At 53.1% G+C, this 13,521-nt stretch overlaps 3 protein-coding genes across 4 annotated transcripts; 2 read left to right on the top strand and 1 right to left on the bottom strand.

Annotated features, from left to right (window-relative positions):
• Nucleotides 1–124: 124 nt before the first annotated feature.
• LOC112884947 (protein WHAT'S THIS FACTOR 1) lies at nucleotides 125–2,050 on the top strand. Its single transcript, XM_025950594.1, has one exon. The coding sequence runs from the start codon at nucleotides 194–196 to the stop codon at nucleotides 1,718–1,720; it is 1,527 nt and encodes a 508-aa protein (XP_025806379.1). The 5' UTR covers nucleotides 125–193; the 3' UTR covers nucleotides 1,721–2,050.
• A 4,044-nt stretch (nucleotides 2,051–6,094) lies between these two features.
• Nucleotides 6,095–7,566, top strand: LOC112884948 (probable WRKY transcription factor 30). The gene is made up of 3 exons (XM_025950595.1): nucleotides 6,095–6,462; nucleotides 6,571–6,696; nucleotides 6,836–7,566. The coding sequence occupies exons 1-3, from the start codon at nucleotides 6,191–6,193 to the stop codon at nucleotides 7,299–7,301; spliced, it is 864 nt and encodes a 287-aa protein (XP_025806380.1). The 5' UTR covers nucleotides 6,095–6,190; the 3' UTR covers nucleotides 7,302–7,566.
• An 18-nt stretch (nucleotides 7,567–7,584) lies between these two features.
• On the bottom strand, nucleotides 7,585–9,814 carry LOC112884950. Of its 2 annotated transcripts, XM_025950596.1 has the most exons (3): nucleotides 9,466–9,814; nucleotides 8,068–8,085; nucleotides 7,609–7,978 (listed from the first exon to the last, which is right to left on the bottom strand). In XM_025950596.1, the coding sequence occupies exons 1-3, from the start codon at nucleotides 9,791–9,793 to the stop codon at nucleotides 7,788–7,790; spliced, it is 537 nt and encodes a 178-aa protein (XP_025806381.1). In that variant the 5' UTR covers nucleotides 9,794–9,814; the 3' UTR covers nucleotides 7,609–7,787. The 2 variants fall into 2 exon arrangements, with proteins under 2 accessions (XP_025806382.1, XP_025806381.1); XM_025950597.1 differs by lacking the exon at nucleotides 8,068–8,085 and having other exon boundaries at nucleotides 7,585–7,978.
• Between the last annotated feature and the right edge of the window lie 3,707 nt (nucleotides 9,815–13,521).

Raw genomic sequence — 13,521 nt, 5'->3', positions numbered from 1 at the left:
AAGCCCAGGGAGAGAATCTTCTTCTCAGCATAGGCCCATATATTTTGGGCCAGACCCAATCACATCCTCCCCAAAAATATCGCTCGTCCAGAACCCAAAATATCCAACCCGTCAAGAGTACGGAGAGGTTTATCCCTACCACTCCCGGTGCGGCGAGGGTGAGCGAGCGGGCAAGCAAACCCCCGCGGCGGAAATGGACGCCAAGCTGCTGCTCCCCTTCCCCTCCGCGCCCGCGGCCCTCCACCCGGCGGCGGCGGCGGCGGCCCCCAAGACCCTCTTCCTCGGGGCCTCGCTCCCGCTCCACCCGCGCACGCCGCCGCCGTTCCCGCTGCGCCTCCGCCCGCGGCCGGCGGTGGTGGTGGCGCAGGCCGCCGTGAAGCGCCGCAAGGAGGTCCCCTTCGACAACGTGATCCAGCGGGACAAGAAGCTCAAGCTGGTGCTCAAGCTCCGCAACATTCTCGTCACGCAGCCCGACCGCGTGATGAGCCTCCGCGACCTCGGCCGCTTCCGCCGCGACCTCGGCCTCACCCGCAAGCGCCGCCTCATCGCGCTCCTCAAGAAATTCCCGGGTGTCTTCGAGGTCGTCGAGGAGGGCGTCTACTCCCTCAAGTTCCGCCTCACCCCAGCCGCCGAGCGGCTCTACCTCGACGAGCTCCAGCTCAAGAACGAGTCCGAGGGCCTCGCCGTCACCAAGCTCCGCAAGCTCCTCATGATGTCGCTGGAGAAGCGCATCCTCATCGAGAAGATCGCGCACCTCAAGCACGACCTCGGCCTCCCGCCGGAGTTCCGCGACACCATCTGCCTCAGGTACCCGCAGTACTTCCGAATCGTCCGGATGGACCGAGGGCCGGGGCTGGAGCTCACCCATTGGGACCCCGAGCTGGCGGTGTCTGCGGCGGAGCTGGCAGAGGAGGAGAATCGGGCAAGGGCAGCTGAGGAGAGGAATTTGATAATTGACAGGCCACTAAAATTCAACCGAGTGAAGCTGCCAAAGGGGCTGAAATTGACGCGGGGAGAGGCACGCAGGATTGCGCAATTCAATGAAATGCCATATATTTCACCATATGCTGACTTCTCACACCTGCGGTCTGGGTCGGCTGAGAAGGAGAAGCATGCTTGTGGAGTGGTTCATGAGATTCTTAGCTTAACGGTTGAGAAGCGCACATTGGTGGATCACCTGACGCACTTCAGGGAGGAGTTCCGGTTCTCGCAATCCCTCCGGGGCATGATCATTCGTCACCCGGACATGTTTTATGTATCATTCAAAGGGGATAGGGACTCAGTCTTCCTCCGCGAAGCATACAAGGACTCACAGCTGGTTGAGAAGAACAAGCTGGTGCTGCTTAAGGAGAAAATGAGGGCTCTCGTTGCTGTCCCGCGCTTCCCTAGAAGAGGTGGTGCTTGGACCAGTGAGGAAGCCGTGGGAGCCAATGGAGCAGCACAGTTGTCAAATGAAAGAAGTGACGAAGAATATGATGATGATGAGGGACTGTCTGATATGGAAGATTTGATCAGTGAACTTTCTGGTGGCAAGTCGGATGCTGACTACCAATGGGGTGATGGTTGGTTTGGTGAGAATGATGACGCGCCACCAGACTTTGCAGATGATGACTCAAGTCCACAAGAAGTCAAGGTTACTATGAAAAATGCTGATGGTTCAGCCAATGGCAAGGCAGCTGTTCCTGTATTTCCTGATGGCAGACCAAGGGAACGGTGGTAAATTGAGCTGTTTTAAGCTTTTCGTTGATAGAATTACTAGTCTCTAAGGTTAGGTCTTTACAATATCTACTTGCAAAGCTCATCTTTTGAGGTGTCCTACTGATTTTTGTTACCAAGAACATCAGTAGAACACACTTTTTGAGGAACCTACATGACAGTGCTGATAATTCTAGAAGCATAATCCTCTGGTGAATGTTAAATCGCACACATGTTTGTAAAACTCATCACGAGTGGGGTTCAGTTCATTGTTCTAAGATTTGGATTGTATGATCAGTCATATCTTGAGATATAAACTATACGCCAAGCTATATGTAAGGATTGTGTTTCAAGAGACGATGCATGGAAATCTAACATCTTTTTTAGACATATTGACCTTTTAAAAAGAAAAAGATTCAGCCGGTATAAAGTTATGTAGAGTAGTAATTCGAGTTTTGTGTGGACTGGGTAGCAGACAATAGTGGTGTTTAAACTTTGGCGCAACAATACTGTAGTTCATATTGTTTTTTAGACATGTTTCTTAGTAATTGCCACCGAACCAAGGGAACTGGCATTTCTTTACGCCTCTATCAGTGCTTGTTCAATTTGAAGCCACAACAAGAAGATGGGGGCAAGAAATGAGAAGTGCAAACAAGGTATAGTGGAATGCCCCAACTGAACTTAAAGGTAAATTAGTGGTAGTGGCACTGTCAGAATTCAAAAACCCATCCCTTCCAGTTTACTCTTTTTTCATTCTATATTCATGATATGAAATCTTCCATTTTCAGAAATTTGGGGAGGTATGCTTCATCATTCGTTTGATATATCATTTTTGTTCCAACTTGTATATAAGTAGTTAGTATGACAAAATGTATTGATTTCATCTGTTAGCTATGTTGGCCTTCTCTTGAAAAAAAAATGGAGCCCTGCAATTTACTCTGTAAATATAGCGCTGTTTTGAGTGAGACTTAAAATGTCTTGTAGTTCATACTCCCTCGGGGAATACCTCAGTTAACTCTTTGCAAAACATGCATGTAGTTTCAGTTGTTCCTAAGACAAGCTTTTTTGTTTGGAAATCAGTTATTTGTTGGCGATCTTTGTAAGTGCCCAGTGGTAGTGTGGGTGTTATAACTCGACTTGTCCATTAACCAGTGCCTGTTAGGTCCGATGACACAGGAACGTCTCTCATCTTCCAGAACCGAATAACAGTTACTCAACGATGCCTGCTGTGCGCTCATCTCGTTGATCTTTGCCGACCCTGCATTGAGATCTTTGCCGTCGCATTGCGATAACAGACAGTTCCAAATTACTCATGCAGTACTCGCCGGCTTGTCGCGGACGCTACAAAGACTTCGACCCGTTGGGCACCCGCAGTGTTGGCCTTAAATCTTGACTGGCTTCCCAGATGCCTGGTATAGTATTCCAGTGTGGTGCTGGGCCTCATTGACTGCAGAAGTGCACTGAAATCCTGCACCTAGACGATCGGCAGAAATAGTATGGCTGAGGTCTGATGGCAATGACGGGCGGTGAATCGTGCTGGCTGACTGGTTGTCGACTGGCCCCACGGAGAAGGGAATTGCATGTATATGTTTGCAGTAACACGGTTGAAATCTGCAGCTCCTTGCAAAAAGATGCTGAACCTTAGCATGTTTTTAACCGGAAAAGGAGAATCCAAACGCGCGCGCGCCGCTGCAGGCCTGTAGCATGCTAGCGCCGGGCCGCTGCCGCGACAGGAATACGTTGCCGCCGGCGCGCGGCCTGCCTCTCGCCCTCGGCGTCCCCCTCGCGCATCGCACGGCTCCGTCGGCAGAGTCGAGCCCTGGAGCGTGCGTACGAGCAGGATGACGGATTGACGGGTGCGACGCGCGGCGTCGCGCCAGCACGGCCGGGCCCAGAGCACGGGGGCGCGTCCCGGGAGGCGGCGGCGACGCCTGGCCGATCGTACACGGAGCCGTGGAGGCCGGTCCGGACTCCGGACAGACACGGAGGACAGAAGCGCGCGCGCGGGCGCACGTGTTTGCTCGCGCGGGACGGGATCCAGACATCCAGTGAGCTGCTTGGTGGCAGTCAACGAGTCAAGCACTCGAGTCGCTCGCGTGGCCGCTGGGGCGTCCTCACAGCTACTACCTCCAATTCTCCGGTCAAATGGTCAAAGGCAGCACCACCATACCAGCAGAGGTCGAGACCAGCATCGAAGGCGATGGGGCGAAAACTTTTTCAGGTGGGGCGAGCCACGCCCACGCCCGTCCTGCCGTCAAAGTCGCGAGGCCGAACTACTGCTGGCGTCGCCTGGCCTTTACCCTTTCCCTGTTCAAAAAGGCGGCCCGATCCGTCGCTCCTACGGATCGATCGAGACATGCATACGTGTGGAAGCCTGCGGAGTGGAAAAGGAATCTTCCTTCTTTCGGACAGCAACCAACGGAGATGAACTTCGAGGAAGAACATGCTCGCCGGATCGCTGCAATTCCCTTCCCAAAAGCATGCTAGCCGAAAGAGCTACCCGTTCGGCCGTGCGAGCAGTGTAAAAATCTGGGCAGGCAGGGCGGCAGATTGCATTGCACATTGCTTGTGCGGCGGACCATCGCCGTCTCTGGCGGCCGTGCCGCCGAGGAACGGAGTTACGGAGGAACCTTCGTCGGATAGTCCTGGATCGGGAACAGGAGGAGAGGGCACAGGGCACACGCCGCCCCGGAATGATTGCGTGCTCCTCCGTCGCATCTCCCGGATTGGGTCGGGTCGGGACGTGGAAACCGGTAGCTTTCCAAAAGAGGGCTCGCGGGCGCGGCTTTGCTACTCGTCTTCGCCGCGACCGCGAGGCGACTTTTCCCCCAGCTTCCCTTCTTCTGGATGGAGGTCGCGGATGACACGCAGCTCGTACGCACGGTCGATTGGTCGAAGACGTAAGGCCACTGGCCGTGGATGACGCCACGCGATACAGGCACTGATGACGTGGGAGCACGCCGCTTTCCACGCGCTAGGAAAACGAGGGGACAGAGAGCTTGGTCCTCAGCGCCGCCGCCAGCTTATCCGAGCCACCGAAGAGCGGCGGGCCGGCCGGGCAACGAGAGGCGGCCGCCGCTCCTTCTCGAAGGCTTGGACTGCCGCCGCTTCGTCGGTTGCTTAAGGAGGGACGGGAACGGGACGGCTCGATCCCAATCAATCCGGGCTGCTCCTCCGTGCTCGCAGGGAAGTCGTGCCCCGGACCCGGCGTGACCGTGTGAACTGTGTGACTCATGGTGATGAGATTCGAGGCACCATTGGTGGAGACTGGTGGTGCCATTGCCATATTGAAAGCCTGCCCGCCCCGTGCCCGAACGTTACTTCGAGCCGGAGCAATCCATCGCGCCGCCGGCGGCCCCAGTCAGGCCACCCCGCACCCCCTAGGCCCTAGCTGGACGCCTGGACCTGGACTCCTCGGCTTTTGCTTCGCTGAAAGCGGCAGCAACAGTGCCACCTCTTCCCGGGCTACTAGAGCCGCCATGATCCGGAGCAGGCGGCTGGGTCCCGAAGCGCTTGTGGGTTTCTACCTGTACGCTTCCACGACGTGACACCACCCCCCACGAGTCGAGATCACGGAGAATCTATGGCTACATGGCCTAGTACGTCGCCATGACCTGATCACATTGAGACCACTCCACGTTGCCGCGCCAGGCCAAGCCAACGCTGTTGCTGTCCGTCGCGCTCGCCTCCCTCTCCTGGGGTAAAACTCGCCGTGGCGCCGCTGACAGGAAAAAAAAAAGAGGTGCGCGTGCGACGCGATCTTCGCTGAATCCCGCAGGAAGCCCCGGAGAAACCGCGCGCCGCCTTCCCGGCACCTTCCTTCCTTCCCCATCCGCGGCGAGGCGGAGGCGCCACCACGTACGGCGCCCGCCGTCGCCACGTACCGGCCGGGGACTCGCGCTCGCTCGCTCGCTCCGTGGCAGGCAAGCTTGCCCGCCGCGCACACGAATCTTCAGGGAAAAAACACGCGCTGCTGCAGTGACACGACGCGTCCAGGTCCACCAATGATCGGATGGCAGGCAAGCAGAAAGCTAATGACCCTGGTTACCACGTACATCACGACACGCCATGAATGGGAAGGGAACTCGAGGACCGAAACCAACTAAGCAAGGGGGATTCTCTCCAAAACAGAAAGACCGACCAGAATAATAGTCAGCCAGCACTTGGCTCTACTGCTCTAGCTGGGCCCGCCTGTCCGGGACATGGCGTTGCCCGGGCCCAGCACCAGAAGACCGGTCCAAGGGTTTGAACCACGCCGGTCAGAGGGTAATATTCTCTCGTTAGTCTCGAACTTTTCTCCAGTCCGGTCCAACTTGAAATGATCCCCATTTTTTTCCCAGCTTGGAATAGTGGCATGCCCCCGTTTTCCAACTCTATAAGTAGCCTTCCCACCTTGTCACTACCACACTCGCCAAGCTCACATTCTGGCAACTGCCTTCGTGGAGAAGTGGCTCAGCGCCTCAGCTGAAGGGAGCCCGAGGTGAGGTGTGAGGATATGGACGGGTGCGGCGGCGAGAAGCGCGCGCTGGCCTCGGAGCTGGCGCAGGTGCAGGCCATGGTGAGGGAGCTGGAGGCGCGCATGGACCAGGACCTGCCGGCGGCCGCCAGGGAGCTCTGCGGGGAGCTGGCGTCGTCCGTCGACAGGTCCATCCGCATCGCCAGGGCGTGCGGCTGGTATTCGCCGGGGTCCCGCGACGGGAGCCCGCGCAGCGACGGCGCCCAGCACCCGGGCGGCGGCGGCGGCGGCAATGCCCAGTCCAAGAGGAGGCAAGTCGAACGATCCACCTTTTGTTTCATCGTTCGTTGCATCGAGCAACAGAGTTCTGACGACAGTTCTGACATGTGTCCGCTCGCTCTTTCGGTTTGTTGCCGCAGGAAGGGGACGCCGTGCGTCAGGACGCAGGTGCGGGTGGCCGCGGTGCAGGACATGGCGCCCCTGGACGACGGGCTCAGCTGGCGCAAGTACGGGCAGAAGGACATCCTCGGCGCCATGTACCCCAGGTCAGCCGCACACGTCACAGCCCCCACGTCACTCCCATCTTGCTGCTCGGAACGATTATTACGGCCAGTCTAGAGTCGACGGCGTAGAGCGAGCGACGCTGACACGTGTGGGGCCGGCGATCGGTTTCGCGCTTTGCAGGGCCTACTTCAGGTGCACGCACCGCAACTCGCAGGGCTGCTCCGCCACCAAGCACGTGCAGCGCGCCGACGGCGACCCGCTGCTCTACGACGTCGTGTACCACGGCGCGCACGCCTGCGCCCAGGCCGCGCACCCCGGCGCGGAGCACCTGCGGCGGCAGCTGCAGCCTGAAGGGCACGCCGACGCCGAGCAGAGCTCGCCGCTCGCGCCGGAGGCCGAGTGCCTCCAGGCCGGACTGGAGCCCGTGGCGCCGTACTCGTTCGCCCCCGCGCCGGGTGCCGGCGCCGACTTCGTCGGCTACTTCCCGCTCCTCTCGCCGACGGGCTTGGAGTGGCAGCTCAGGAGCAGCTACGCGGCAGGCGGGCTCGGGGTCGGCATGGATTACGAGCCTCACTTCGAAGAGTTCTACAAGAATGCTACCGATCCCTTCCAGTGGGAGTATTCGGACTTGTACGCGGCCAATTAGATGGATCGGCCATCGCCCAGTCAATATTATGTGCAGCACGTACTGTAGTTATACTGAACTTTGTCATCAGTATTAGCTCCAGATTCTAGTGAACTTTTCTGCTACAATCAACAGTTGGGTGCTATGGCCTTGTCCAAGGCAAACCTGACTTCGCAGATTAAAACGGGCAACGGGACAAAGCTAAACACACTGTACCCAGTTTATCTAAATCTAGATTGAGGCAGAGATTCAGGCTTAGTTAATAACCACGTTGGAGCACTTACAATGTGAATAGCTATCCAAATGGAAATTGCAGTACCATAGCTCATTACACAGTGGAAACAGCAACTACTCAAAAATTGCAGTAGCTCCAATGTTCTGGATCAGCATATGCACAAAGAAAATCTGCGAGGGTTTCTGTACATAAACCTTATTGGCTAGTTGAGCAGATGAAATTTATGCGCTCCTACATCACTAGATGCACCTTCAGGATACTGACAGAATTGTCTAGACAGAGCTTTTTTCTTTACTGTCTTGAGAAGATTCAGAAATACTCTCCTTCGTATCCTCTTCCTCCAGCTTCCTCAACGCTCCTCTCAGCCCCAAAACAATGAATAGATTGGTAAGAGTAAGCAGCGATTCTGCACTCCCATGCAGCCAGTCGACATTAGACAGAGAGGTTCCATAATGAACTTTTGCTGCAATGGAGATCATTGCATCAGTAAGTACACACGGCATGAATGTAAGCAAGAATATAAGGATGATGAAAATTTTATGGTGCAATTACCATAAATCCCAGCAGGTACTGCTCCAGGGATAAAAACCGGTGCATGAAACAACATGAAAACAATTAATAGCACTGACATAATTTTCTGCTAGACAGCTAAATAATCAGAAAAGAAGCATTACTAAACTCAGGATGGCTATGCATAGGAATTTCAGGTACACTACCAAATTGCAAGTGTCATTGTGGCCTCGAAATCAATCGGTCCATTTGTACCAATCATTCAACTACATCAGATTCATGTTGTTTCTGCATTTCAGAACTTATATAGCTAACTTCACACCTCTCTGTATGCATTAAAAATTGCTTCGCATGACTTATCCTCCCAACCTAGGCATCCATTGGCATTGGACTACTGGTTTAGAAACAGGACGAAGTATCCAAAAACAATAAAATAGAAGATTGCTGTCCTACTTTTCCAATTACTCACTGTTTCTTGATTCAGTTGGTCCATATGTAAGACCACTGGTATTTCTATTTGGTTACTGAGGTTTCCATCAATTCATGTCTTTCAGAAAAATCTATGAATCTTAAAGCAAAACAACTAATACCAGGTAGGCACAAACCTTCATCCTAAAAGGATAAATTAAAATGATGCAGGCCTCAGCTGATATTAACTATTTCACTTTAAGATCCACAAACTATTCGAAAAGAGGCCACGCAAATGACTATGTTCATATATGAGCAGGCCATGCAAATGTTCACTCGCTGTTAAGCTAATTAATCCAGTACACAGAATGCTGCGTTTAACCACTGATATCTATAATTTCGCTTCTATGTCTGTACAATGATCTAACCGTTTCAGCCATTGCTCAAATGCACCAGCCAGCCACATAATTGATCTCACATTCTCATAGGCTCAAGTTCATTGACTTGTTGTTCTGTCTTTTGCTTGTTCGCTAAACTTTGGTGACTCTTGCTGATGGAGTTCATCAGCCAGTGCTGTAAAAACATTCTGCTTGCCTGTTACTAAGGCTGGGGCTAGTTCCCTAAAACTCTAAAAAAAATTGATCTCACATTCTCACAGGCTCATGTTCATTTTCTGAACTGTACTTACAAGCCTGTGTGTCAATTTTTATGTACATTTTCTCCAGTGATGACAAAATAAGTCTTGACGTAGTGCAATCCACCAACGTGCGCTTATCCAAAATAAATAAATCATGTGTTGTTTATTAGCACAATATTACTAGTACTTATCTAAGATACTAGTGATCTACCAATGGCAAAGCACAACATGTATTACAATATTGTTACAACCGGCAGGCTTGGTCAGGGTGCTTCTGAACTACACAAGCCTAACTACATTTGCCCGGATGTTACTTTAAAGCAAGATCTGCTCCTTCGTGAAGAACAGAAGGTAGGATCGGCATGCGGAATGGGAGTAGGGAGAGAAGCGCGTACTGGTGGCGCCGACGAAGGCGAGGAGGAAGTAGAATCCGAAGAGCGTGAGCCCGGGCGCGGTCTTGGACCTGGTCATGAAGTAGAGGAAGCCCAGGTAGGGGAAGAGCGACACGGCGAAGAGCTGCGACGCCACGCTCTGGGAGTCCATGGTCGGCGCCCACGGGTCCACGGGCAGCAGCCCGCACCGCACCACAGCTGCTCTCCTCGGCGCTCTCCGCCTCGTGCTGCGGACGCGCCCACTGCCATAGCATATTCGTAAGCTCGCCGAGGGGAGCAGACGGGACCGAGCGCACGGGCACGGCGGCGCGCCGCAGGCGGTCGCCAGCATTTGGGCCGGGGGCGGGGGGGGGGGGGGGGGTGGGGGGGAGTGGCGGCGGCAGAGATGATTTGCCGTGTTTGGGTGGCTCCCATGGCTCTCCGCCTCTCCAGTGGGGATGATGCGCCTAAATGGGCTGGGCCTGGGAAGTCAGAACGGGCCTTTGGCCCAGAAAAAGTATAGTTCTTCCTCCACTCAAAGTGGGCTGTGGAATGGAGGTGGGGGGGGGGGGGCGAAGAATTAAAAAAAAGTTAAAAAAAATTAAAATTCAAAAAAGGGGTGCCGGATTAGAACAATTCGAAAAATAGGTGTCTCCCGCCCAATCAACGGGCGGGATGAGACATCCCGCGCATCCAACAGGCGGGGGGTCGAAAAAATTTTCACACGCCCCCATCAGGGGCCTCTTCGCGAAAGTGACGCGCCATCCCACCCTTCCAACGGGCGGGGGGTCTTCCGAGGGGCCTCCCGCCCGTTGGGAGGGCGGGTTGCCCCTCGGGAGAACCTCCCGCCCGTTGGGGGGGGGGGGGCGGGATGCCCCTCGGGGAACCTCCCGCCCTCCCAACAGGCGAGATGTCACCCCGCACTATTTAAGCCCCCCATCCACCCCTAATTCTCATAATATTCATCAAAAATCAACAAAAAATAAAAGAAGGAGAGGAATAGAGAAGAGGAGAGGAAGTGGCGAAGCCCTGTCCACACGTCGGTTTGGAGGTATATTCTTGTTATAATCGTATAATTATTAATTATTTTTACGAATATTTGTTAGGGTAGTTATACGTAGAATAGTTTTCAGTATTTTCAATAGCTTTTAGAAATATTTGTTAGGGTAGTTCTATTTTAAATAGTTTTGAGTATTTTTAAGTTTTTAGATATACTTCTTAGGGTAGTTATATTTTGAATAGCTTTTATAATTGCAATAGTTTTCAGATATATTTCTTAGGGTAGTTATATTTCGAATAGTTTTCAGTATTTTTAATAGCTTTTAGAAATATTTGTTAGGGTAGTTCTATTATAAATAGGTTTTAGTATTTTCAATAGTTTTTAGATATATTTCTTACGGTAGTTATATTTTGAATATTTTTATAATTTTAATAATTTTCAGATATATTTCTTAGGGCAGTAATATTTTGAATAGTTTTCAGTATTTTTAATAGCTTTTAGAAATATTTGTTAGGGTAGTTCTATTATAAATAGTTTTTAGTATTTTCAATTGTTCGTACCTGGCAGCGGTGGAGGGGCAGGAGCTTCACGAGTTGCGCCCTTGTGTAGCAAAGGAGTTGTTGCACCTGGACGACCGCTGGCTTGACAGGTGATACTTTATAATTTTTTTACGAAACTAATGTATAGCCTGTACGATAATTGTAACCACAATGCAAATATACAGGTTACGTGAGGCTGGTTTGCTTCAGGCCGGCGACGGTCAAGACGGTGGCGCCAAGAAGCGGATGCAGCTGGACCGCTCTCTACTTGCAGCGTTGGCGGACAGGTGGCGTCCGGAGACGCACACGTTCCACTTGCCGTGCGGGGAGATGGCCCCCACGTTGCAGGACGTGTCGTACCTACTCGGGCTTCCCATTGCGGGTAAAGCTGTTGGCCCGGTTGCTGTGCTACCTTTCTGGAGGGCGGAGCTGCAGGAGCGGTTTGCTCCAGCTAACCCGCCACTTGTTGTGAACGTACCTGATTTGCCCGGCCCCGTCAAGAGTTGGGTAATACAATTTAGGGTACGTCCAATTATTTTTAGTTAATTTAATTGAATCATATGTGACTACTTCTAAGTATTGAACAAATATATTTCAGGCTCAGGATTTGCACCCTCTGGCTAGGCAGTACGAGGTGTCGCGATGTCTGGAGGTATATCTGTTGTGGTTGTTCGGCTCGACTCTTTTCTGCAACTCTACCGGCAATTATGTGGACAAGGTGCTCATGCAATACGCGCGCGCGATTGCGGATGCGGAGCCGGGCCAGGTACCTGGGTGGAGCTGGGATCGGCAGTGCTTGCTGCCATGTACCGAGGCCTTTGCTAGGCCTGTTTGAAGACGGAGAGGAACGCCGTCATCACAGGCTGCCCACTTCTGCTGCAGCTATGGTCGTACGAGCGATTCGCCATAGCACGCCCCCTAATCAGCGAGGAGCCTTATCCGCCCGATATGTATGGGATGTGGGACGAGGATAGCCCCACGATGGGTTCGCTTTGGACCGATTGATGGGTAAGCTCTTTAATTTACTATTGTACGTTTCTGTATATGCAAAGTACCGATGCGGTTGTGTAATTTTGCAGATGAGCTGGGCACATCGGCAGGTCCGAAAAGCATACCCGCAGTTCGTGTCCGACTTTGATCGGATGCGGCCACAGGATGTCATCTGGACCCCGTACACGGCTGCGGCTATCCAGACACGTGCGCCGCACGGGTTGTCTTCCCTCTGCACGCGTGACGAGGAGTACTAGCTCACAAAGGCGAACCTAGTGTTCGATATTCTCGTCGAGCCGTACTGCGTTGAGCGAGTGATGAGGCAGTTCGGACGACGACAGCACTTTCCTCTTCTACCTCGAGCGTTCCAGGCCGTGCCGCGCAATGTGCACGTGTAAGTTTGTGATAACTCATTTTGTATTAATTATATAATCGTTATCATAAAGTAATGTTGTCTTTCAAATGTTTGCAACAGATATTCGCGCAGGAGATATCATGCCAACAAGGTCAACTGGGTCGTCAAGCTGCAGGAGTACGTAGAAGGGTGGCTTGACGCACGTGACAATGTGTGGGACGAGGGGCAGCCACACACGGAGGCGTCATATGGCGCATACCTCCGCTGGTACCTCCCTCGCACGCGTCCATACGTCACTCTTTCACGTATTGATGACGCGGAGCATCAGCACCAGTCGACCATCTCGGACACGTATCCCTCGTACCGTGATCAGGCGCAGCGTGACGCGGTACGTCTTTCGCAACTTGAATTATTAAAATTTTTTATAAAAGATCGATAACAATATTACTCTGCATCCCATTACGTATGCAGATCGATCTGATCAACTTCGCGGAGGTCGAAGCTACATCTCAGATCACGTTGCTTAAACATGGAGTACGTGTACCGGAGGCACAGTACAAAGACAGTTTGCATAAGATTCAAGACAACTTGACGCGAGCGTAACGTGCACTGACGTGTCGCGGCAGAGACGACGTGGGGGCCTCCAGTTCATCTCATGCGTCCGCCCATGTGTACACAGCTGGCCCGTCGACCTCTGCAGCACCGCACGCAGCGTCCAGCGGTACTGCCGCTAGTTCAAGCTGTAAGTCCTTTATAATTGCCATTTCGATCACCTTTGATTTACACGACTAATTTCGTTTCTTTTTATAGTTATGCACTCGACGGCAATGGGACCTCCTCCTGCAAGAATGGAGCCTCAGATGTTTGGCACCTATGCTCCAAGATCGTCTCTCCCGTCCGGTTCGATGCCAGCTGCACTAGCTGCACCGTACTCTCAGGGCTATGCTCAGATGCATGGTCGACGGGAGCTCCTGCATACGTTGGTCCATTCGGTGTGCCGGACTGGGACGATTGGGAGGGTAGCTCCGCCACTTGGTCGGAGTTGGTGGGCGGCGGCGCCGAGCCTGACGTCATTGGTCCATCCCAGACGTATGACGCTCCAGGTGCACGGTCCCAGGATGACCCGTTCACGCCTGCACCTCCTCCGCCTCGTCCTCACCGTGCTCGAGATGCATTTACGTACTCGGAGGACCACA

The sequence above is a fragment of the Panicum hallii genome, chromosome 3, assembly GCF_002211085.1.
Source record: "Panicum hallii strain FIL2 chromosome 3, PHallii_v3.1, whole genome shotgun sequence".
NCBI lineage: Eukaryota > Viridiplantae > Streptophyta > Magnoliopsida > Poales > Poaceae > Panicum > Panicum hallii.
Note: the sequence above shows the minus strand (reverse complement) of the source record. Positions and strands in the feature narration are given on the sequence as shown.

Bases quoted from the DNA above. Each gene is read 5' to 3' on its own strand.
- LOC112884950 (XM_025950596.1), bottom strand. From the start codon at position 9,793: ATGCTGGCGACCGCCTGCGGCGCGCCGCCGTGCCCGTGCGCTCGGTCC.
- LOC112884948 (XM_025950595.1), top strand. From the start codon at position 6,191: ATGGACGGGTGCGGCGGCGAGAAGCGCGCGCTGGCCTCGGAGCTGGCG. The intron at 6,463-6,570 runs GCAAGTCGAACG...TTGTTGCCGCAG, and splicing joins AATGCCCAGTCCAAGAGGAG to GAAGGGGACGCCGTGCGTCA. The intron at 6,697-6,835 runs GTCAGCCGCACA...CGCGCTTTGCAG, and splicing joins CTCGGCGCCATGTACCCCAG to GGCCTACTTCAGGTGCACGC.
- LOC112884947 (XM_025950594.1), top strand. From the start codon at position 194: ATGGACGCCAAGCTGCTGCTCCCCTTCCCCTCCGCGCCCGCGGCCCTC.